At 35.3% G+C, this 26,361-nt stretch overlaps 1 protein-coding gene across 7 annotated transcripts in view; it reads left to right on the top strand.

The window, feature by feature from the left end:
- TAB3 (TGF-beta activated kinase 1 (MAP3K7) binding protein 3) overlaps positions 1–24,841 on the top strand; it is a 64,687-nt gene extending 39,846 nt beyond the window's left edge. For 6 of the 7 annotated variants that reach the window (XM_058535609.1, XM_058535607.1, XM_058535608.1 and 3 more), the window contains 5 exons: positions 35–195; positions 6,072–6,165; positions 9,334–9,417; positions 16,492–16,593; positions 20,690–24,841. In XM_058535609.1, the coding sequence (XP_058391592.1) occupies positions 35–195; positions 6,072–6,165; positions 9,334–9,417; positions 16,492–16,593; positions 20,690–20,838 (590 nt within the window). In that variant the 3' untranslated portion in view covers positions 20,839–24,841. The remainder of the gene's footprint in view (positions 1–34; positions 196–6,071; positions 6,166–9,333; positions 9,418–16,491; positions 16,594–20,689) is intronic. The other variant, XM_058535610.1, reaches the window with a different exon arrangement.
- Positions 24,842–26,361: the final 1,520 nt, after the last annotated feature.

Raw genomic sequence — 26,361 nt, 5'->3', positions numbered from 1 at the left:
ATTCTCTGCAATGACTTTATCTGTAATGCTATAGCCTTGCTGTTACATCAGCGAGCAAGGATGGAGAGGTTAGCAAAGCAATTGAAACTTGAGAAAGAGGAGCTAGAGCGATTGAAGGCTGAAGTGAACGGTATGGAGCATGACTTGATGCAGAGACGGCTCAGAAGGGTCAGCTGCACCACTGCAATCCCAACGGTAAGTGATCTGTTGGGATGTGTGGATAAGAAGGTGAGCAAGTTGGCTGTCCAGGCCGTTTGTTTTTCTTTTAGGTTCTGTTGCTGGCAGAGTTTTGTTTCCGTTTTTTAAACAATAGATGAAGGACTTTGCCTCTGGTAGTTCTCATCAAAATAAATTGATGCTTTATTTTTTTTCACATGTATAAATTCCATAGGCTCATTAGTATTTTTAAATACTGACAATTATAATCAAGGTATAGCATCTCGTTTACAATAAATTGCTTTGTCAAAATAGAAATGAAAAGTGCACCCTGACCACATATTTTATAAATTGTTCTCATGTATTCATTTATTCTTCTAAGCACATTATATATTTTTTTCAAACATTTAAAAATTATTTTTCTAAGTATATTAATTCAAATTAGTTAGAATGAGATTAATATGAATTTTGGAAAAGTGTTGACTATAGAATACTTTAAGGCAGAGCAATTTTGTTAAGTGTAGATAATCATAGAAACTAAGACTAAGATAACAGTATTGATGGCAGTCCTAACAGGAACTGCTCTAATGAAAAGATTCGGATAATATATTTTTAACATGTTGATTAATATTTATGAATTCTTAATATCTTAAACAATTCTGAAAATTTTGAAACCAGTCTTATAAAATCTTGTGACATCACAAGCTTTCTATGAGCCAACCTATCATTTCACCTTTCAACATTCATTCATCCAACAAGCATTTTGTACAGTTTATGAATGTGGTCCTATGCTAGGTACTTACTGCATACCTGCTAGTGGGAGAAATAGATCCATCAACAGATAACTATAATACAGTGGTAAGTGCTGTGTATGCTTACAGGTAATGAGAGAACTCATACATCAAGTAGTTTCTGTATATACTCAATGCACTTCTCCGCTCTCTCACATTATCCTCCTGTTGGAATGCCCTTCTAAAGCTCTGCGTGTATAAATCCTCTCTGTTCTTCAGGGCTCACCTTAACCTCTACTTTTTCCACAGAGCCATTCTTTATTTTTCTACCTTCTCTAAACGGAGAGTAATCCCTCTCTCAGAATTTGCAAGTTTAGAGAAGTAGGCATATATGTCAGGCTGCTTGCAGACAGCATGTCTGAGAAGTTTTTAGAGAAGTTTTTAACTGAGGTTCATGGCTTCAAAGGAGATCTGTGAATCCCTGAAATTATATGCAGAGTTTCATACGTGTGTTTATATGGAAGCGAGTCTGTAGCTTTCATCTGATTTTCATAAGGTTATTAGGTTGAAGGAAAAAAAGATGAGGAACCACTCCCTAAGTGATATAATATTGCTATATAGGCAGAGAGGAAAGGAGAAGGCATTTTAGAAGGGAAAAAGAACATCAGGTAATGAAGTCAAGACAGAGACTGACTTTAGGGAGGCAGCAAATACAGTTCTCTCACTTAAGCTAAGATTTCTGATGTCTTAACAGGTTAATGTGCATAGGTAGAGTGGGGCTTAGACCTTAAGCTTAAGGTGTTTGAACTTTTTTCTGCTGGTAATGGAGAACCAGTGAAAGTTTTTGAGGAGATTATTGAGAAATAGGCGTATTTAATATTTTTAATGAAATTTTTTCTAATATTGACTAAATTCCTAAGTATAGTCTGTATTAGAAGGAGGGAGGGTTCTAGTTACTTAAAACACTTGGAAAATTACAAAACTATCTTTAACTGAAAGGTGATATTAGTGTAAATCAAATTTCTGCCTCATTTTTTCTTCACTTGAAACCTTAACTGAATCCCCTGATTGGGGGTGATACTGAAGAACATAACCCATATGGGAATCCACCTATGGTGGTTGGGCACTTTGGAGTCCTTTAGGCATAAACAAATTCTTTTTAGCATGGAAGTCATCTTCTCTAGAATAATCATATAAGCTTTGTTTAATGACCTCTTGCTGTGTGATAATCCCTACTAAATAAAGCCCTGTTGATTTTGTTGTTATTAGAAGTGGAGAGCTGTCTAGTGTAGTATAGGTTAGTGCTTCAAAAAAACATGGCTTTTAGATGAGAGCTTATATTGATGAGACTTCTTTAGAAAAAGAGGGAAGTTGGTGCAACTGCTGCCCTGGGCTGTAATTTATTTTTAACTTTTTATTATAGAGCATTTCAAAGATATATAAAATAGGCAGAATAATATAGTGAGCCCCCCTGTAGCCATCACCCAGCTTCAGAAATTGGTAGCTCATGTGGGTGATAATATTTGACAGATGAGAAATTTGAGTGTGTGATTCCCATGTGTTTCTGCTGCCAGGCCTAAAGTAAAATGGAGGACTATTAGGAGTGCATGGCTGAGGGACAGTTATATGTGGTGGTGAAGACAGTGGGCTTTCAATTCAGGTGTGAATTTGAATCCTACTTCTGCTACTTATGTGTCACTCGTATCTTTGGATAAGTAACTTTCTCTGTGCTTGTTTTCTTATCTATAGTACGTGAGTACCCATCTCATGGATTTTTATTAGGATTAAATAAGATAATATACAGTAAACAATTTATACAATGCCCAACAAATAGTAAGTCTTATAAATGTTGAAAAATCTACTTGAGATATCTATATATATACACAAATCTGAAGCATTTTGCAAATCTTTGATTTCCTTTAGCTTTAGGAGCATGTATAAGCATAAGGGTAGATTATGTAGGAAATTAATCAAGAAATAAATATTTAGTTCGAATTCCCCTTTTGTTCATAGAGGCTCACGTGAGGCACAATGACGTAGTTGAAAGTGTTTCCACATAGGCTGTGGAGCCAGAATAGCTCTGGCATTCGCTGGCTATATCTAACTTCTCTGCATTTGATTTTCCTTATCTATAAAAGAGAATTCTAACAAGTACATTTTAATCTTGTCAAAATAAAGAGACAATGTATGTAAAGCGCCTGGTGTGGAGTAGGTGCCCAGTAAATGGCTATCCTTATTATTGTCCCACTCATATAGGATTATGCAATAGAGAATTGACTTTTTTTGCTACTTAGCACATATTGCTACCTTCAGGTTTTCAAACAAATTAATTTCTTATCAAGCAGTGTATAAAAAATTGGTTAGAAACGTGTGTGCCTAATGAGACTGGAATGCACATTTGTGACCAGTGACATGTGCAGTTGCAGAAACTTAGAGGAATTTAAAATAATCTTTCCAAGGAGGGCAGAAGTGCAAGATGCATGAGGGCCATCATTTTTCTCAATCTGGTATTTGCAAAGCATTGTATTAGATGCTGTGGAAGATGTCATCTCTTAAAGAGATCTGTATGTGAAAAGATATGTATTTGTGTGTATGTGAGAGAGAGAGAGAAGATAATGCAAGACAGTAAATCAGAAGTGCTGGCTAGCTAAATGGTAATGATGTTATGTACTTTCAGAGTTCTGAGATAGAAGTAGCTTTTTGCTAATAGGGTTCAAAGATGAGACAGTTTCATGGAGGAGGGGGGAAATTTAACTTATACTTTGAAGGGGAAATAAGATTTTAATAAGCAGAGAGCTGCCAATTACCCCCTGCCCCAAGTTTTTCCCCCCAATCATTTTGTTCTAATTTGGTTTTTAGACTAACCCACAGCTTTGAGTCCCCAGTTTTTTGGGGCCAAGCCACCAAAAAATATCACTGGTCTTCGGCCTTGGTCTCTGTGAGACAACTTCTTAAAGTGCTGAAACAGTTGACTTAAGGTATTTCTGGCCACCTTTTGAAAAAAACTTAGAATTTTTTACTTTGAGATGTCAGGTATAAACATCCTGGTATTTTACAACAACTCTAATAAATTACACACAGCCAATCTTGAAACCCTTCCTCCATGAAAATACAGTGTATTTTTTGACAAATGGTAGTAACTTTTCAGAAACAGCTTTTTTCCCCCCTCAATTTAATCAGAAGCTATGAAAAAGGACATAGGAATCTTTTTATTTTTTTTATTTTTTTTTATTTTTCCCCGAAAGCCCCAGTAGATAGTTGTATGTCATAGTTGCACATCCTTCTAGTTGCTGTATGTGGGACGCAGCCTCAGCATGGCTGGACAAGCGGTGCGTCGGTGCGCGCCTGGGATCCGAACCCGGGCCGCCAGCAGCGGAGCGCGCGCACTTAACCACTAAGCCACGGGGCCGGCCCGGACATAGGAATCTTACAGATAAACTGTTCATTTAGTAAGTTCCAGTGCTTCTGCTGTCTTTCGAAATGAGCCTGTTGACAAGAGCGTTTTGTTGTTGTTGTTATAAGCAAATATGCAATAGCCTCTTGACTATAAAGTGTATTATTGTATTTCTGTACTTAGTTATTGAGCTTCGCTATTTGGGACCACCATGGCCGCAACATCCCCCCCCAACCCCAAAATATGTAGTAAGGATAAGCTCCTTCAGGTAGTTGACTTCCCCAATATGATTCTGTAAAGAAAATAGGTTCTTTCACAAATGCCTAGGAAGACAGCATAACTCTTTGAAACCCCTGAACAAGTGTTTTATCTTTAATATAAATGCTCAGTTATGTTTTAAACTCGTTTAATATTACTTGACAGACAGGGTATATACATTTTACAGGTTAATGTCACATAAAATTTGCCCGTAGGAATGAGAAAAGAAAAGCAATCCCTAACAAATACTTCTAAATGACTTTTGTGTTCCCCTGGCATATAGCTCTTATTATATGCTGCCTGTTATATCACTTATTATAAACTTTTGATACCTGTTAATGTAATGGGCATTCCCAGGTATTTGATGATACCTCCTAACATAGCATAAGATCTTGCAGTATTGTTGATTAAGATAGCCTTTTTGCACATGTTTCTTCACTGTTATATTAATATATTTAGTTTTTAGCAAAATACATATTTTTAACAGAATAGGATTTTATTGTCTTCCTATCATAGCAGATATTTACTTTTTACTATATATAGTCGAAATCAACTTAGTAACTGAGTTAACACCTGGCCTGTGCTGAAGACTTCAGTACCCATGCCTCTGGAGTCTAAACCCAACTTAAAATAACTATATATATGTAAATAGTAAAGAAATTCAGAATGTCAGGGGAAATAAAGTCTTCCAAAAAGCTTTATTTAACTGAAGAGTAGGGCTCTCTTCACATTTCAGTGTCTCATGTATGTCCCTGAGAGGCCTAAGGAGTAGGCTAGGCTGGAAAGGTCGAGGCAGAAGGAAACACAGTTGGAGAAAGAATAGAGTCCATTTGTTCCTGAAATTTTCATGTACTACGTTAATTGCTTACTTCAATCTAGAAAAAAAGAAGACAAAATGATTTCTTATATAAATTTATATAGAAAACTTCTGTGTAAATCCTGGCTCTACCAATTACTAGCTTTTATAACTTTGGGAAAATCATATAACCTCATTGTGCCTTAGTTTCCTTATCTATAAATTGGGAGTGATATTAGTATTTACCTCGAAATATTGTTTTGAGGAAAGGAGTGAGAGAATTCTGGTGAACACAGTGCCTGGCACTTAGTAAGTGCTAATTAAAATTAGTACTATTGTAATTTTTACCAGCCTGGACAAGACTAAAATCATGGATATTGCTTGTTTAAAAGATTGATTCTTACAGTTTTCCCTTATCATGAAAACAGAAATAAAATATTCTCAGTGCTCTGTGATTAAAATGGTAGTATTTTGTATGATAGAACATAGTCTAGTATTATAGTCTGCCACATTATATGCAGATTTTGTTTATATGTGGCCATATTGATGTCCCCTTTATACCTGACTATTCCTTGAAAAACGTAACATATAGGATTTCTTAAACATGCCCTCTTGTGGACTAAGGCCATATTCTTGGTAATAACCAATCAGAACGATTAACATGAATAGCAGTTCTTAAATGTTGGGCTTGATAATGACTTTCCCACAATTGCTATTTTGGGTCCTTTCTTACTAGCCTGAGGAAATGACAAGATTGAGAAGCATGAACAGACAACTCCAGATAAATGTTGACTGTACACTGAAAGAAGTTGACCTCCTTCAATCTAGAGGTATAGACTTGATTATTTGGTAAACCATAAGTAATAGTGTGGTGTTTTAAGCTGCTTAAATAGCAATCATTTTTGTTTTACAAGTTTAAGAGATAGTTTTTATCCATTATAAGATTACAGCCCTGGTAAAGAGATCCCTCCACCCCATGGTCAATAGATCAGATTTGAGGGATCAAAAAATAGTTTTACTTTGGCAGTTTCATTCTTAAGTTCTTATCATTAAGATTGTTCTGTATTGTTACTCTGCATTTATCCTCCCTGGTCATTTACTGTGAATATTTTATAAATTCATGGGTTTTAAATCTAAAACTTAGTAGATTCATAGTATGTGATATTCATCTAAAATATCTGTAAAAATAGGGATCCCAAATCAGAATATCAGATTTCTCAGTTTTAAAATAAATTCCATATGCCACTTTTTAGTATGTTATCTGTTGCATGAAAACATCCAACTATATCTTAAAGAGTTTTTGTTTTTTGGATTTCTTATAGAAGTGTACTACACAGTAAGTAGAAGCTCTCTTAACTGACTCCATTTACCCAGCTCACCAGGTTAGAGATGTTCATTTCCTCTGTAAAATAAACTGGCTGAGTCCACAGCCACTGCACACTCCTGACTAGGAGGCTGTATTCTGACGTGTCCATGTGCTTTCGCTCCCATCAGTTGAATTGTCTACTTAGCAAGAGTCAGTTGTGCCTCTTCCCAAACCTGTTTATGCCAGTTACTGTACTTTCGTAATTTAATTTAAAGTCTCTTAAAGTGACATGAATATAGGAGAAGTTCTTTCTATAAAAACCAAAAGCAAATGCTTTTTAAAGAATCAAAGGCAAATCACTAAGAAAAATAGGGACTGAATTAGATATGGATGAAAACAACTGAAAAAGGTTAAGGGGGAAAATCATAAAAATCTAAGAGGATTCTGTCCTCAAATTAAATGTTCTTAAAGTATCTTTCTTGCTCCATTCTAAAGAAATCAAAACAGGAAATTATAGATCAGAGTTAAGCAAATTAGCCTGCTGCCTGTTTTTGTAAATAAAGTTTTAGTGGAACATAGCCATGCCCATTTGTTCACATATTGTCTGGGCTGCTTTTGTGCTTCAACAGCACAGTTGAGGGCTTGCAACAGAGACTGTATTACAGGTCCACAAAACCTAAAATGTTTATCATCTGCCCCTTTACAGAAAAAGTTTGCCCGCTCCCATTTTAGGTCATCATAGGTGTAGTTTATGTAAGAAAGACAATAAAGAACTTCAGTCAACAGACACGTAAGGAAAAGGTCTTGGTCCAGCATTAAAATATTGCTATGTTTATATGTTTTGTTAGATTAAAGTTGACATGTAATTTTTCTTAACAATTCCTTGTTTTAATCAGGCCCCCCCTTACCATGGCAGCTAAGAGAGCTTCTACTATATTCTAAGAGTATATAACAAAGTACCCCATCGCCATTTTTAGGCAAGATTAAACAGTAGAAGCAGGGGAACCTGAAAGATATGGAACTATCTGAACAATAGGCAGAAGCCAATTTGAATGTGAAAGTTGAGCAATCTAGTCAGGTACCCTTAAAGTCATTTTCAGAAGCCTAGTCACTCTACAGCCTACTAGTTTTAAGCAATGAAAGAATTAGTATGCATAATGTGGGGGTTATACAAACTATTGCTACTATATTAGAAGATTTCATCAATTTTTCTTTTTTGCTCTGTGTTCTTTGAAGCAAAGAGACACTCAAACATTTGGTTAGGATATTTATAGTAAGCCTTATGGGATCTAGAAATTAGAACATCAGCTATAACTTAAGTAATTGAAGAAATACATATGTAGCATCTTAAAGTATAAAAAGATCCAATTAATATATCAAATAGCATTGTGGCTTTCATGAGCCATGATAGGAATTACTTTCAGAAAATTATCTTAAAATAGCATATCCAAATGGATAAAAGCATTTGTAATAAATAGTACCTGCAACGGAAACCACTATTAAGGTTTTATAAGCGAAAAGCTGTGTTTTTGGTCTCCATTGGGCAACGAAGAGCTCTTTTTGGTGCTTAAGCGTTTCTAAATCTCCTTTCATAAAGGGTCCAAATATATCCATTTTATATTAAACTCTACTCTTTCATGTTCTGGAAAAATTTTATTCTGAATTTCCAATCTAAACTTTTAAGCGAGAGAAGGAATCTAGACATTTTTGGGGACATTTAGACTAGATGTAAATCAGTGCATGATTTGATGAAAAGCAGCTTTATTGTTGGTTTTGGTGAGGAAGACTTTTGTTGGGAAAAATTTAGGTCTATAAATCAAGAGATCCAATGTCTTTGAACCATCAGTACAATATAGCATCTTCTGTAAATAAGCAAGGGTACAGTTATAAAGCTTAATTGGAATTGTGCAAACAAGCAGATCGCAATGATAGGTTCACAGAAGTGAAGGTAGGACCCAAAGCTGACACTGGACCAGAACTGACCTTAGAGGAGTCACGGCAGGAGTTGGGGCTGAAATAGACACTAGGTCAGGGAGTGAACATTTTAGGAGAGGTGAAAACTTTGTGGCAAGACAAAATTCTCAGGGATTGTTCTATTATTCTGAAATTGGCACCATATCATCTTTTATCACTGATAAATCTGTAAGCAGCATTTAAGATTTCCTTTTTCTTGAAGGTAGAAATCCATGAGCTACTGCTGTCATTACAACTTGATTAACCTTTGTAAATTTATATATTTAGCTTCTTCCCTAGTTGAATTCATAATGGATAAAATTTTAAGGTAAATTATGAAAGACGTGCAAGTGAGCTTTCACTATTTAAATTTTTTTCATGGTTTGTTTATTAAAATCAAAACAAACAGAAAGAGAAAACAGTTCAGCCATCCTTTCATTTCTCTTCTTCATTTACCTCCCTACATGCGCCACATGCTTAATCCTGCCTGAAGAGACTTAGCTTTACAGTTAGAAAAATATTCCTTAGGTGATAGGTTGTAGACAGGACACTGGTGTGGTAGTTTGCTTGGATCTTTTCTCACAATGAGAAGGAAAACAATTTCAGTGGGAGGAGGGTAGGATGATAATAATGAGTTTTGAAACCCTAGAAAACAGTTTCTCTTCTTACATAAATAACAGAAAATTCAAATAGCAGGAGAGAGAGTCCTAAATGCCTGGTGATTTGATTTTCTTTACAGGAAACTTTGATCCAAAAGCCATGAATAATTTTTATGACAACATAGAACCTGGCCCAGTTGTACCACCCAAGCCATCTAAAAAAGGTGAGTAGAGAAATGTTACCAACTTCATAGAAATAAATATCAAAATTCTTTAGGAGTTCACAGATAGGTGAAGAAACTTGTTCAGCATAAAAAAAGTTACCATATTGATGTTACTGTGGCAATAATGAAATATCCCCAAACTTAAATTTCTAAAAAGCACTAAAATTAATAATTCCTGGAATTATTGTCAAAGGTAATTAAATAGGATATATAATCTATTTTTTAAAAAAGAAGTGGAAACAGTGTATTATATGGTTAACATTATAAATTTATTCAGCACTCTAAAAACTATAATCCTGAAAGATAATTCTTATAAAATAATGAGAATTTTAAAGGTCTTATGTTATAATGGAAAGTTTGATCTGCAGTAAATCTAAGATTATTTAATTGACAGGCCACAAAAGAATCCTTGTGTTCTCAACAGGTGAGCATAACAATTAGATAGGGACTAGGTGTTTTTTCATCAAAAACAAAATAAATCCTACATAACCAAGATTTGGAGGAATCATTTTTGGATAATTATTAAATCACTTCTATGTAATATTAAAGGTATCAAATCTGTTCTCCTTGTTTTTACATACCAAATGTTTAATTGGCATTTCGATACCTTAAAAAATTAATTTGAATTAAGTAATAATTCTCAGTAAATGTTGAGTCATTGAATTTAGATAAACTTCTGCCCCATTCTTATTAATGGCCTATTTTGTTTTATAAATTCTCAAGACTGAGCTAAAGTATATGCATTTCATATCTTAATCCTTTTTGCTTTAAGCAACTCAAGATAGATTGATCATGAAGACATATGGAATAGTGGAGAATGCCTTACTTTAAAAAAATTACCTAAGGATGTAACATTTTAAAGTCTCATCAGACTTATTTTTAATCAGGGAATGTATAAATTCTATCCAAATAACGTTACCTAGCCTAAATTACTTAAATTTTGGTTGAACAGCTTTCTGTGTATTTTAAGCTCAATACAGAATGTTTTTAAGTGTTTCATTTATAGGTTGCAATGCAGTATCTGTTCTTTTTATTGTTTAATACTACCATGGATGTTTCATCTGATCTGCATTTAAAATAGCCTACTGATTTCTAAAAATGGTACAAAGAAGAATCTTAGTGGATGACTGCCAAGCACCAGATTTGGTGCTGTGGTGACATTATATGCAGTTTCAAGCTGAAAGTCATTGGGTTATATATCACTGATTACCTTAACCATTTGAATTAATAATATATGAGTCTTTAAGTTTGATTTTGCCTGAGTGTCTGCTCAAGAAGTATTACCTACTGGTAATCCAACAGATAAACTTCACTTAATTGATTTAAGGGAGTGCATTGAAAAGTTGTTAACCTGGGAACAGAGGACTAAGTTGATAAGAAATGGTGGACGGTATGTCCATCAGGAGCCACTGTATTAGCATAAACTCTCAGGTGTAGTCTGAAGGGCCCACCATAAATAACAAAGACACTCCTATCACTTGGAAATTTCAAGATTTTAAAGGTTATCTCCCAGGAGCTGGGGGCACCTCTCTTTGGGCAAGGCCAAATTCTTTACTACACAATAGTTAAAGCTGTGTTTAGAAGGAAATTTATAGCTTTACATGCTCATATAAGACAAGGTCTAAAATCAGTGGCCTAAAATTCCACCTTAAAAAGCTAGAAAAGAAGAACAAAGTAAGTAAAAGAAAGATAAGTCAGTGAGATAGAAAACAGAAATAACAGAGTAAACAAAGCCAAAAATTTGATCTTTGAAAGATAAACAAAATCGATAAACCCTAAGTTTGACTGATCTAGAAAAAAAGAGAAAGAACACAAGTTACCAAAATCAGAAATGAAGATGGGTTATCCATTAAAGTAATAAAGGAATGTGATTAACATCTTTATGCCGATAAACTCGATGCCTTAGATGAAATTGACAGATTCCTCAAAAAATATAACCTACTAAAACTGAAAACAAGATGAAATAGGAAATATTAGTAGCTATATATCTATTAAAGAAATTGAATCCATTATCAAAAATTTTTCCACAAAGAAAACTCCAAACCCAGATGGTTCCACTAGTGGTTGAATTCTATCAAACATTTAAGGAAGAGATAATACCAATTTTATACAATCTCTTCAAGAAAATAGAAGAGGAAGGAAAACGCATTTTTTTTTAAATGGAGCCAGCACAACCCTGATTCCAAAACCTCAGAAGGACATTACCTACTCATTCCCCCAAAAGAAAACAAAATTACAGATCAGTACCCCTCATGAACATAAAAGTAAAAAAAATCCTTAATAAAATATTCACAAAATATAAAAAAGATAATACATCATGACCAAGTTGGGTTTAGCTCAGGAATGCAATATTAAAGTAAAGGAGGAAAAGCATATGATCGTTTCACTACATGGAGAAGAAGCATCTGACAGAATTCAACAGCCATTCCAGATGACATTATTTACAAAGAAAATCTAAGAATACTGAAAAACAACTATTAGAAATATTAAGTCAATTTAACAAGGTCTTGGGAATGCAAGGTCAGTATACAAAAACCGTATTTTTGTATATTAGCAAACAATTGGAAAATGAAATACAATGCCATCAAAAAATATGACACATGAACAAATTTAACCAGAGATATGTACATTGAAAACTACAAAACATTGCTGAAAGAAATTAAAGAAGACCTAATAAAGAGTAATATACCAGTTTGTGATTAAATCAATATTGTTAAGATACCTATTCTTCCCATATTGATTTGTAGATACGTAGATACAATGCAATACCAATTTTAACCCCACTAGGCTTTTCTTTTTTTGGTAGAAATTAATAAGCTGATTCTGAAGTTCACATGAAAATGCAGAAAACTTAGAATATCCAAAACAATCTCAAAAAAGGAGAGCAAAGTTGGAATTCTTATGCTAACCAACTTTAGGACTTACTATAAAGCCACAGTAATCACCGTATGGTATTGGCATAGGGATAAAAAAATAGATAATTGGAACAGAATAGAGAGCCCAGATGTAGAACTTCACTGCCAATTGGTTTTTGACAAAAAGCACCAGAGCAACCAATGGAGAAAGGAAAGTCTTTTCAACAACCAGTGCTGGAACAACTGGATATCCATATGGAAAAAAACAAATTTCGATCCTTACCTCATACTATACACACAAATTTGAGATAGGTCATACACACCTAGGTGTAAGAGCTAAACTATAAAGCTTCCAGAATAAAACATAGAATATCTTTGCAACTTAGGGGTAGAGAAAAATTTTTAGACAGGACAGAGGAAGCAATGAAAAGAAAAACAATTGGTAATTACCTTCATTAAAATTCAACACTTCTTGATGTGGTATATTTATATACAATGGAATACTACTCAGCCATAAAAAAAGACAAAATCGTCCCATTTGCAACAACATGGATGGGCCTGGAGGGTATTATGTTAAGCGAAATAAGCCAGAAAGAGAAAGACAAACACTGTATGATCTCAGTCATATGTGGAATATAAACCAACACACGGACAGAGAAAACTGTATTGTGGTTCCCAGGGGCACTGGGGGTAGGGGTTGGGCACAAGGGGTGAAGGGAGACATATGTATGGTGATGGACAAACAAAAATGTACAACCCAAAATTTCCACAGTGTTATACACTATTAAAACATCAATAAAAAAAGAAATTCAACACTTCTTCTCATCAAGAGACACTACTAAGAAAGTGAAAAGGCAAGCCACAGGGGCCAGCCTGGTGGCGCAAGCGGTTAAGTGTGTGCGCTCCGCTGTGGTGGCCCGGGGTTCGCTGGTTCGGATTCCGGGCGCGCACCGACGCACTGCTTGGCAAGCCATGCTGTGGAGGCGTCCCATATAAAGTAGAGGAAGATGGGCATGGATGTTAGGCCAGGGCCAGTCTTCCTCAGCAAAAAGAGGAGGATTGGCAGATGTTAGCTCAGGGCCGATCTTCCTCACAAAAAAAAAAAAAAAGACAAGCCAAGCCACAGACTGGGAAAAAATATTTGCAAAACATATCTGGTAAAGAACTGGTATCCAACATATATAAGGAACTTCTGTAACACAATAATAGAAAGACCACCCTCCCCCAAAAAAGGGCAAAACATTTGAGCAGACACTTCACAAAAGAATATATATAAATGGCCATAAGCACATGAAAAATGCCCAACTTGAGTAGACATTAGGGAAATGCAAATTAAAATCCTAAGATACCACCTCACACCCACCAGAATGGCTAAAATTCCAAAGGTATGAAATGTTAGTGAGGATATAGAGCAATCAGAATTCTTATACATTGTTGATGGAAGTATAAATGGTGTAACCGTTTTGGAAAATGGTCTGGCCATTTTTTGTAAAACCAAATATTCACCTGCCCTATAGCCCCATCAGTTCTACTTCTAAAGATTTATCCAAGAGACTCTAAAGCATATGTCCACAAAATGACTTATATTAGAAGACTCATAGCAATTTTATTCATAATAATGAAAAATGGAAAATAGCCCAAGTATCCATCAACAGGTGAATGAATAAACTGTGATATATTCATACCATGGAATACTACTCAGCAGTAAAACTCAACTATTGATACATGAACAGCATGGATGAATCTCAACAACATAATGCTGAGCAAAAGAAATCAAATACAAAAGAATACATACTGTATGATTCTGTTTATATGAAATTCTAGAACAAGCTAAATTATGGTAAAAAAAAAAAAAAAGAAAAATCAGAACAGTGGTTTTCCATGGGAGTTGAGGTTGGGTATTAACTAGGAAAGGGCATGGGAGGATTTTCTGGGCTGATAGTAATGTTCTAAGTCTTGATGGGGATTTGGACTATCCAGGTGCATTTGCATTTGTCAGAACTCATCAAATGGTACACTTAAGCTTTGTGTATTTATTTCATTGTATAAATTTTACCTCAAAAATTCACAAAGAAAAGGAGAATTTCTTGAGGTAATGTGATAGATCAGCTGCCAGGAGCCCATAAGAGTTCTCTAGCAGTGGTCATATTAGTGTTGCAGGTATGTCCTTCTGCCTTTGAGACCAACACCACGTATTTGAGGTGAGAGGTTACTGTTTGGTATACTTCTCAGCGGGGAATTGTGCAGTGCTTGCATTAATATGCCAGTAATATCAAGCTTCATCTCGCTCTCTCCAGGTGCCTTTACACTAAAAAGGCTCTTTTCCATAGCACTTTTAATTCTAACAAAATTTGCTAAAACTGTTATTGGATAGTCCCTTAGAGTTAGTTGTAATGGGATTCCAATTTCAATCAATTTCTTAAATATGCATTAAATGCTCAATATGTAGATGAATTATGTAGATAGATGCTTGATGCTGCAAAGGTAGAACATGACTCCTACCCGAAGTAGCATATACAGAATTTTAATAAAAAGTAGACTAGAAAGCCATTTAAAGTAATATCCTCGCTATGAATTTCTTTAGAAATCAAATTGAGCTTTAATTACTATATAATATATACTGTTGGTGAGAGTATAAAATGGTGCTGTTATATACCATATAGTTTTCAAACCTTTTTTCCTTTTTCTGTTAAAACTTGGAAAGGCTAGAACTTGATTAAATTCTGTAATTCTTTAGGAAGCCTTTTATCACAGATTTATAAAAGCTATTTGGTTTTCTCTATGAAGTCAAATTTGTTTTCTTTTAAACTAAATTGGCCTTTTCTAAAAGTTTATCTAGTTTAATGCAGATCATCTTGCAGTACCACTTAAGTTTAAAAAGCAAGTAAACTAGTAGAATTGGTTTATTGGTTAGAATAAATGTCTTGGAGTTATTAGATATATGCTAGAAATCCAAGAGGAATATAGATATTGATCTGAATAATAAGTGTGACAATTAGAGAGAAAGAGAGACAGAAAGGGAAACAGAGAAACCTTTTTGGACTGGACTTTGTAGTTAAGCAGTACAGTGTGCGTGTAAGCTCCTCAGCTGATTCAGAAAGTACCCCCACCCTGTCGCTGGTACCTCGTGTGGCGAGAGCACTGACCTTGGTGTCCCACGTCCTGGTTGTCTTGGCCACCTGACCTTGTTCAGATCCAGTCTGTGCACCAGAGAGGTGATCAATCCAAATACTTAGCTTGTGTATTTTATAGGGTTGTTGTAAGAGTCAGTGAAAGGAGGTGTCTGACGCTATAAAAGTGCTTTACAAATCTAAGAAATAGAACTTCACCTTATTCTTTGGAGCGTAAGGAGATGTTTCCTCTGCTTTTGTTTGCTCTGATAATGGAGTGTTTTAAGTGCCTGAGCACCAGTTTAGGATTCTGGAGCATTGATTTCCAAAGGTGGGTTTTCCTGGGGGGCTGCTTTTGGGCTCAGAACTGATTAGAAAATCCCAGATCTTCTTTTGGTTCTTAATGGCAAATAATATGAAGTCTGCCATTTTTTGTTTTTACTTAAAACAAAGGACTACTTACTGATAACCTATTAATTAATAGAAACAGTATTCTAGCAAGAAATTGGGATGCCTGCAGTCCATGTTGTAAAGTGTCTACTGGGCTTTTACACACATAGGTAATTGGAATTTATGAAATGATTGGGGAGCACATGTTATCAGTACATAGTATTATTTTGAGTTAGTTCTGATTTTTCAAGTACTGCTATTCTTGCTCTTTAATTATAAAATGTTGTAGTTTAAATCATTACTGTAGTGGGTTCTTTAGTTAGCCTTATATGGATAGTATACTTTCAACTGATAATTTTCTAGTAACTTGCTTAATCAGGGAATTGCTAAAGTATAATCTCCTAAATTTTGCTTTCACATTGACATTTAATTACTATCACCAAGTTTCCACCCGTAACCCACAAGAAAGTGGGAAACTGGTGAAATAAGACATTTATTCCAAGTAATTGGAGAGGATGGAAAAAGTTGTAAGAGCCACTGCTCTGTATAGGTTGTAAAAGCAGTATTAAATATGCCCTCAGAGGAGAACTAAAAGTAACATGAAGTAATAGAAAGTGTAAACCCTCAACTGTGCGAGTCCCATGAGAGATCCTTGTGAGCTTGTCCACTCTTCTAATGAATGGCTTGATCCCTTCTTCCTGGCTTCGCTTCTTATGCAGACTCGTCAGACCCCTGCACAATTGAGAGGAAAGCCCGAAGAATTAGCGTGACCTCCAAAGTACAGGCGGACGTCCATGACACCCAGGCAGTAGCTGCAGATGGTTTGTACTTGTGTGTCCAGAGTTTTTGCAAAATATCCAAAGACACGTGCTAACCCATGCAGAGTTACACGAAAAAGCTGACTTTTTTTTTTCCTTTAAAAAATTACTCTATTGAGTTTCTAAGGCTGCATTGTCCCATAGACATATAATACGAGCCACATACATTATTTAAAATTTTCTAGTAGCCACATTAAAAAAGTAAAAAAGAAAACAAGTGAAATTAATTTTAATATGTTTTATTTAATCTAGTACAGTCATGTGTCGTTTAACGACAGGGATGCGTTCTGAGAAATGCATTCATTAGTCATTAGGCAATTTCGTTGTTGTATGAACGTCATAGGGTGTACTCACACAAACCTAGATGGTATAGCCTATTACACACCTAGGCTATGTGGTACTAATCTTATCGGACCACTGTCATATATTCGGTCCATCGTTGACTGAAACGTTGTTATGTGGTGCATGACTGTATATACAAGGTATTATCATTTCAATAAGAAGTCAATATAAAATTGTTAGTGAGATATTTTCATTCTTTATTTCATACTAAATCTTTGAAATCTGATACATATTTACATATACAGCACATCTCAATTCAGAGTGGCCACATTTCAAGTGGACACCATATTGGACAGATCGCTCTAATATAACAGTATCTAGAAAGCAAGGCCAAGTAAATAATGAAAAAAACTTGAAAGCTCTGGACTTTATAACTTCTCACTGAAGCTTTCTAATGCTTCTTGAACTTTATCCTGGGATTCAGTTGAAATAAGGTTTCTAAAAATGTATATCTTTGAGTTTGTGTAAGTATTATACTTGATATTTCTGAAATTCCCCTTAGTGCAGAAAGAATATTTTATAACAAGGTGGAAAGAAACCAAGCATGAAACTATGTTATACTTCATATAATTAAAAAACAAATCCTTCCTCCTTTACTGTTGGCGTATTTCCCATTATTGGAAAAATAACAGCTTTTCTATGAGTTTTTCATTTATCTTTGAAACTGTGTAGAAAATATTTAGAATTTTTGAAAATTTTAGTTGCATCCTTTTGAGCAATTTTTCTTCTATGTTCTAATTACTATATAATATAAACAATATTAATTAAACTGATAAATTGATTTGTGATATTTGTGAGGACAGTCATTTTAATGGAAATTTGCCTATTAATCCATTTAAAAATAGTCTTAAAGGAAAAACCTATTTACTTCAGTTCTTATTTGTATATAAATATGCATATTCTTTTGAGTTTTTATTTTCCATGAGAGCTGAAATATCTTTTTTTGTGTGTGTGTGAGGAAGATCAGCCCTGAGCTAACATCTGCCAATCCTCCTCTTTTACTGAGGAAGACTGGGCGTGGGCTAACATCCATGCCCATCTTCCTCCACTTTGTATGGGATGCCGCCACAGCATGGCTTGAAAAGCGGTGCGTCGGTGGCGTCGGTGCACGCTGAGCTCCGGGTCGCCACAGCGGAGTGCGCGCACTTAACCGCTACGCCACCGGGCTGGCCCCTGAAATATCTTAATTTTTAAAATATTCCATAAAAAAGAAAAGGTTTCACACCTGTAAATCAAATGAAAGCAGACATCTAAACTGTGTTTTGGGTTTTAGATGCTTCTGTTTAAACGGTACTTCCTTGTGATGAAATGAAGTATCTTTTTTTAGGACCAATTAGATGCCTTTTAAATACATTTTTTAAGTTACTTCAGAGTAATTTATTATTCCAAATTAAATTGTTATGGTACTGAAGGGTAGCAGAATATGCCACCCTAAAATATGCCTTTGGCATTAGGACTATTTTGAGAAACTTCAAGAGAAGCTCTGAAAACAGAGTAAAGTTAACCTTTTGTAAGGAACATTTACATTTATAAAGGCAATCTCCATTTTTAAGTGTCTCTCTCTGTACTAGAGAGAGTCTTGTGACTCGAGATCACAAGAGAATCTTAATCAATGGAGAAAGGCACTGGCTTAAATCTACATAACAAACCTTACCCTTATTTACTGTGCTTTGCCTGGTAACCTCCCATAACTAGCTCCCTTCACCCCAACATCTTTCTTTTGTCTTTAGCTGAAGATGGTATTTAAGGTGATGGCTTGGGCCGTCTAGGGGAGTTACTCAGTTTTCGTGGGTCTCTTCCATGTATATGTGAGGTATACACGTTAATAAACTGTTTTTCTCTTGTTAATGTCTTTTTATTACAGGGAGAGTCTCAGCCAAGAACTCAGAAAGGTAGAAGGAAAAATTTTTCCTTCCCTACAGTATTAAACAATCAAGAGAATCACTAGGTATCCTGGATTAGTTAGTTAGGTTAAAAAGTTTTTCAGTTATTTATGTAGTTTGGAAAAAAGAGGAGTTTGAAAAACCTTTTCGTATTAAACATTTGCATTGCCACAATCTAAAATTGAAGGCTGTGTTTGGAGTTAGCGTAGAAAGACAGAATGTAACAGTTTAATGGTTTAATATCTTAAATTTTCTCATTCTGTGATAAATACTTCATGACATAAAAAGTCGCCTGCCCTAGAAAAGTATAAAAGTGAGTTTTTAGAGCCTGTCTATTAAAAACCAACAGCAGTAAGATAAGTTTTTTTTTAAGTGTTCGATTTTTGGAGCATTTGGTACTTTTGAAAGGTAAAGACTACTATACGAGAGCGGACCTTTACTGGAAATGGCACACAGAACATTTTTTCTCTAACCGAAAGCTTTAACAATATGCATTTTATTCCTCCATATGAGACAAGAAGGAAAACTATTAAATCTACATATTTTGGAGTCATGAGCCAAAAGATACAAGGTGGATGATAATGGCAGTTAAAAGCGACAGTTGAGGCCAGAGAAACAAGTCCTAGGAATAGGCTGAGGAACTCAGTAGTTTTCTGTTCTGTTGTAAGGCTAAAATCACCTTCCTGATTGAGCCTGAGCTTTATTATGCCTACGGTAAGGTTAAGGGTCTAAAACTCAGTTCTCTCTACCTCTTGGGAATGTTCACACCAGCCATTTGTCATGAAAGACAAGTTGATAAACCACAGGTCAGCTCATTAATTTCCAGTGGAAGATATGCTTAACCCCAAATGGTAACTGATTAAAGCTTCCCCGAATCTCAGTGTTTTTTGTTACCTGCTTAGGAAGGCTGCTTACCTTAGATTTTAATCTCATTTACAGTTCACAGTGAGGATTTCCAGTGTTTTTACAAGTAGATTTTCTGGGTCTCCTGACCTTGCTCCAGATTCCAGGATGAATTCCTTCCGGAGATCTTTAGCCTTCTAGTCACTGACCTCCCTTTCAGTAGAGACTGTTCCTAAAAGGAGGATTTACAAATTAACACTAGAAACAAAGAGCCTTTTTGAGCACAAGGCCAGAGAGAATGAGGACCTAGGAGGAATATAAGATGAGTTTCAGGTTTTTTAAATAAAATCCTGAGAACCAACATAAGGTTGCCAGGTATAGACATTTTTTAAAACTAATATCTGAAGGATATTTTAATGCCAAAAAGGTAGGAAAGAATCGGAGAATAAAAGATAATCTTTTATATTGAATTAATTTAGCTTTATGAGAAACCGACTGTAGAGTCTTTATCTTTTTACCATTCTGGGAAAAACTCATGAAATGTCACTGCCATTTATGAACCATTATTAAACACTTGCATATTGTGGAGCTGAAGATCTCACGGAAAAAGGCACACATTTAATATAGTGTAGCTAGTACTATGGTGGGGAAGTCATGGCGGGCTGAACTTGTCAGGGACAACTTAGGGAGGAGGCAGAATATAACATTTCTCATTTTTTTCATTTGGCTGGAATTATAGCATAACTTTCCACTATCTGTGGATAATGAGCTAGGAGGGTAATCTATGCTAGACTTCTGTCTATCTTCTTATAGCAAAAAAGTAAACTGTTTAGAACAAAGTATATATCATGAACTTCCTGTTCAGTTCTACATTTCCAGTAGTTCTGTATACTAATTGGCTTTCACATTAGGTAAGGTAGGAAACTACCTCCCTTGCTTCTTTTTGGTAGTTTTTAATTTCAGTTTGGATTATACCTGGAAAAAATTCAATCTATTTTCTCTCTCTCTCTTTTAATCCTAACTTCCCTCAGAGCATCTAACTGGCTCCAAACAGAGTCCTCGGACACAACCTCGAGATGAAGACTATGAAGGGGCTCCATGGAATTGTGATAGTTGCACCTTTCTGAACCACCCAGCACTAAATCGCTGTGAGCAGTGTGAGATGCCACGGTACACTTGAATTCGGAAGAGTCTGCACCAGGTTGAGAGTGAAACTTTGAGCACCCGTTAGAAGAAAAGGAAACCCCGGGAATCTGTTCGGCCTTTTCATTTCAGATTACATGGTGGGGGGAGGAGGAATGACACTGTAGCCGCTTGTGTTCGTTCACTAAAGGAAAAATGGGGAGGGTTTTTTTTTCCTTTCTTAACTCATTGCAGAGTGAGAGATACTTGAAACTGGGAAAGGATTCACTCCTGAAAGAATGTACACAGAGAAGCCAAGAGCTCTTCTGTGGAATCCTAAATGTTAAAGTTACTGCTGAGTGACCCTTACTTTTTAAACTAGAACTCTGAATCACAGTGTGACATGTTACAATTGATGCAAACAAGCTGTGAATTCCCAGAGCAGACTTACCTGGTCACAGCTCTCTGGAAAACAAAGGCTCCCCTTGCTTCTTCCCATTGTTTCCTACTGAAGAGAAGGACAGGAGAAAGCACCCAGGATATGGGTGTGTTTTTTTTTTTTTCTGCAAAATTATAAGGGTATTTGTAATTGCTGCTTTTTTCAGGGGTAATTTCAAACACACAAACAAGATGTTTTAAAATGTGATTTGTAGCAGTCAGGAATTAGGCATATGGTGCCCTTTATTTGAAAGTACAATCAGAGGTGATAAGATCCCTTTTGCTTGTACAATGATTCGTCAAGCTATATCAACACTGGTAACTAAGACCTAATTACGCCACATAATAGATATATTTTTTAAGTTACTGCATGCTTTTATTAGGCCATTGGTTTTAAAAATAACAAACAAGTCCTTACAAAGTATGATTTTATGAAGGACCTTCTCGTAAAACTGCGCTTTGCCAATAGCACAGTGAATGTATGCCAAATGTAAATCTATTCCAAAATCCATTTGGAAATCTTGAGCTCAGCTGTGGTTCTATAGTGTAGTCCATAGGGCCTCTTTTTTCCCCTCTTTCCAATTTTGTGATAAATTCATGATGTTTACAGCACAGATAATACTTTGTGCCATAATTCTAACTTAGCTGAAAAAAAAGTTACCTGTTCAATCAAGATTTATTTGCATGTATGTTAATAAGCCAGTGTGAGGGAAATTACAGTTGGCCAATATCATAAAGCTGCACACTGCGTTATTTGGGGAGGAAGAGAAGGCTAGTCAAGAAATAAAAAGAAAGGTGACTACAAAGGACTTTGAAACTAAGAACTTTTAAAATTTAACATACCGTGTTCAGAGATAATACTGAGTTCCTTCAAGTAGTTCAGGTGATAAGAAAGCACTCCTTATTTACGAAACCAGAACTTTAGGGTGTGAATAACTGAAGAGATATAAAATCGTATGACTCACTAGGGTGCAACACTGGAAAATTATTAATAGAACATTTAATTAAGGTCTCTACCATGGTTGAATTTCCTTTCTAGCTCAGAATTGGATTTTGGAATCTTCCCCTTATTTGGGTGAATACAAACAGCAATAAAATTGGTAGGTTTTCTGATCCTAAAGGATTTTACCTGATATGACCTTAGGAATATCCACTCTCCCATACCAGCTGCCCCCGCTATACACACACACACTCTTCAAGCTGTCATTGTATTCTAATTTAGCAGTAATCTCTGGCAGACTTGGAAAAACAAGCTGCACTTAATAGCATAACGAAACCAAAGGCATAATAACTCATCATAGTTTTCCATCAAAATCATAATTTCACACTCTACCTACAACCTTGAAACATTTTATCATATGTGGAAAATTCTCAAAAATATCCACTTGTCTCACAGAGTAAGCATGGCTATGTAATTACACTGATAAAACATCTCTCATGCAACAACTGTGGCAAAACTGAAAATAATGGTGAGAAAGCAGATGGGCTTAAAAGCATTACCCTGAAAACAGCATTCTTTAAAGGCTTTTGTAACACTGGTGTCTGTCAGTCTCCAGTAACAGTCTGTCAGTCCTACTATTCTATAATATGCCAATACCTTTGTCTTTGTATGGTTTCATATCTCTTTAGTGATGGTCAACCCCACTTGGTATTAAGTAACAATTTAGGGGAAAAATATATATACTGCTTGGTGTTCTAGCTAAAGGTTTACCAGTATTCTTAGTGATATGCTGAAGTGGCAGCAATTAACTTGGCAGTTGTCAGTTGAGAATGAAAGTAGCATGTATGAAAACAGTTTGATGCTTTATTAAAACCATGTAGATGACTTTTAAACTATTGCATGACCATCCATCCAGGTTACTAAGCTGTTATCATACAGTAGATGCATGGTTCCACTCCTTTGGTGATATATCTAGTAAATCATTGTTTTCACCTGCCAGGAAAATGAGAAACCAGTCTATTTGATAGGTGTAGAGGGTGGGGTATGAGACATCAGAGACTGATTTTAAGGAAGTTTTGTATGTGTTCATTTCTGGTTGTGCACAAGTTTCATACACCAACAGAGGCTATATTCAGTTTTTAAAATAAGCAAAATTATTTGGAGCTGATAAATTTGATATAGTTAACTGTGTCTCATATATAGACTACTTCCTGCCTATGACCAGTTTGAATAAGAATTCAGTCACCTTTCAAGGTGCCTTTTCAAAAGGATCTCCCAGTCGGATTGATAAGTACAGACAATTGGCATTTAAGTGGTAGGGTATAAATTGGATGATGCCTGCCTGCTGAGGTGCGTATGCTCTTTGGATCAGTTGTTGTACTTCCTGTTTCTAGTAAAAAATTTTTTTCTTAAAATATGACTAGTTTGATGTATTTGGTAACACATAGACCTGACTCCACATTTTACATTATTTCACTGTTTTGTAAACTGGGTTTTTAGAAAGCATATTTGCCATTTTGTTGAAGTACATTGCCCCTTAAATTTTGGAGTAGGTCTTAAAAGTTTAAAGTGGTAATAGAGGAGCCAGAAACTTTCTAAGCATTGTAAAATGTTTCAAATTGGTAGTGACCTTGTTTGGGAGAGTCTAGAGGGGGGAGTTTTAAAGAAACAAAAGAAATGCATTGTAAAAAAAAAAAAGGTAGTTTTAGAGCAGATTAATGATGGTGGGGAAAGTGTTGTTAATTTGTTTATTTCCCTGAAAGAAATGGAAAGTGTGATGAGCAGTTTAATAATTTTTAAGGAGCTGGTCTCAATTTTAGTACTTTTTAATTATTAAAAGAAATAAATGTTTCCTTATATCTTGTCATTGCTTTTCCCAGTTATCTAGGGTTTGTATCCAACTTTCTGTGGCAACTCAATTTTATATAGTACTTTGAAAGGTAATTCTAAGGTCTTTGACAGTATAAACAAAAAGCAAGAAGATAAGGCATAAAAAACGATGTATCCTGGAATGTGAAGATGTCCCTTTATAGTTAAAGTTGATTTATTTTAATATTGTAATTGTTGTTCAGACTTTGAATGAGTCCATGTTACAGTGTGTCTGTATATCTGTAGGGAAAGAAAAATGACAATTGAAATATTACTTTACAAAATCAGAATAAATTGGGCACTGTCTTGTTGCACCACTACTGTATCTTTTTGAAAGAATTAACAGTATTTTCTTATTGTAAAAGTTAATTCTGATGACATTTTCACATTCACCAGACATGCATTTTTTTTCTGTATTATTTGCATCCCCAAATATTTAATACAAGTAGATTTTGCATGGCTTGGGCATTCAGAGATGAATAGAATGATGACTCAATTTTAGTTTCTAAAGCCATGAAACATTGCTTTGAGACTGAACAATTCTGAATTCTTATTTATAATGACATCCAATGTCCATGTCTCTCTACTGTAAAAGAATTGATCAGTTTCTTCATTAAAACAGCAAGAACTTATTAAATCTTGTAAATACCAGTCTCTTTTAGATTTCTGTGTATGCTGTGAATCAAATTATTTTGAGGTGGAATTGTACAAAGGCATTTTAAAAGGCTATGCATGCATCGTACCTCCAAACAGTACATATTCGGAAAGTCAAAGATTCCTGCAAAATAAATTAATAAACTAAAAGCAAACACTACATTCTGCATCTTTTCTGTGTAGTTAGAAATGATTTATAGTATTAAACTAGTCCTAGTTTCTGAAATATGAACTGAAATATGCTGTCTCAGAAACCTAATCTTTCCTTTCTGTTCCTCTATTAGAACATTAATATTAGATTTGGGCTATTAAGTGTACATTAATTTAAAAATTGGGCAAAAGTATATATAAGCAAATTTTATATAAAAGGTGGAATATGTTATTTACAGAAGAATGAGTAATTTTCTTTTTTTATCTTTATGTCATTTGTAGCTAGTTTTTCAAAAAAGACAAATAATCATGGAGGGCCTGACCCTCTTTTTTTTTTTAATTTTTTCTGTATTGTTTTTATGGTGAGGAAGATTGCCGCTGAGCCAACATTGCCGACCTTCTGCCTTTTTGCTTGAGGAAGATTGCCACTGAGCTGACATCTATGCTAATCTTCCTCTGTTTTTTGTATGTAGCAGGCCACAACAGCATGGCTTGATGAGCCGTGTGTAGGTTCGCGCCCGGGATGCAAACCCATGAACCCCAGGCCGCCAAAGCAGAGCGCACGAACTTAACCACTATGCCGCTGGCTGGCCCCCTGACCTCATCTTGCTAGGGTCTGTAGTCAACCTTCCCTACTCCTGCACAGAAATCACCACAGATGAATTATAGTGGATAGGCTTTTCAGTGATTAAGCATATTTAAAGTCAAAATCATTTCCACTACATTTTTTGAATAGTCATGCACTGCAAAAGGATGTTTAGGTCAACGATGGACCACATATACAACAGTGGTTCCATTAGATTAGTACCATATAGCCTAGGTATGTAGTAGGCTATTCCATCTAGGTTTGTGTAAGTACACTCGATGATCGCACAATGACGAAATTGCCTAATGACTCATTTCTCAGACCATATCCCCATCGTTAAGTGACACATGACTGTGTATGAAAGTTTGCAAACATACACAAGTGCAGAAGAGTCATATAATGATCCCCCATTTACTCATTACCCAGCTTCCAAAATGATCCATATATAAGTAGTCTTATTTCATCCATATTTTCATCCACTCCCTGATTATTTTGAAACAAATCCCAGACGTCATAGCAATTCATGTATAAACTTTTTTAACATAAGCACCATACACTCATATCACACCTTACAAAATAATTTAATACCAAATATCCAGTGTTAAATTTACCAAGGAGTCTCACAAATTTTTTTTGCAAACATCTAAATTACAATGCAACTGGAATACTTGAAATTGATTGTTATGTCTCTTACATCTTTAATCTGTATATATATTTTCCCTTCCTCTCTCCCTCTATATCAGAAATCATAAGGAAACTTTCCCTCACCTATTTGGTTACCCTTCACCTCTTACAGTAAAGTAATGCATAGAAAGAACATCAAAGATAACTTAGTACGTGAAGTATTTTTCGTGTTCCCCTCCTCCCCTTATCATTTCCCATCTCCTGGGTTGTCCCTTTTATTTTTTATTTTTTTGTGAGGAAGATCAGCCCTGAGCTAACAT

This window comes from Diceros bicornis, chromosome X (genome assembly GCF_020826845.1).
Source record: "Diceros bicornis minor isolate mBicDic1 chromosome X, mDicBic1.mat.cur, whole genome shotgun sequence".
Lineage (NCBI taxonomy): Eukaryota > Metazoa > Chordata > Mammalia > Perissodactyla > Rhinocerotidae > Diceros > Diceros bicornis.
Note: the sequence above shows the minus strand (reverse complement) of the source record. Positions and strands in the feature narration are given on the sequence as shown.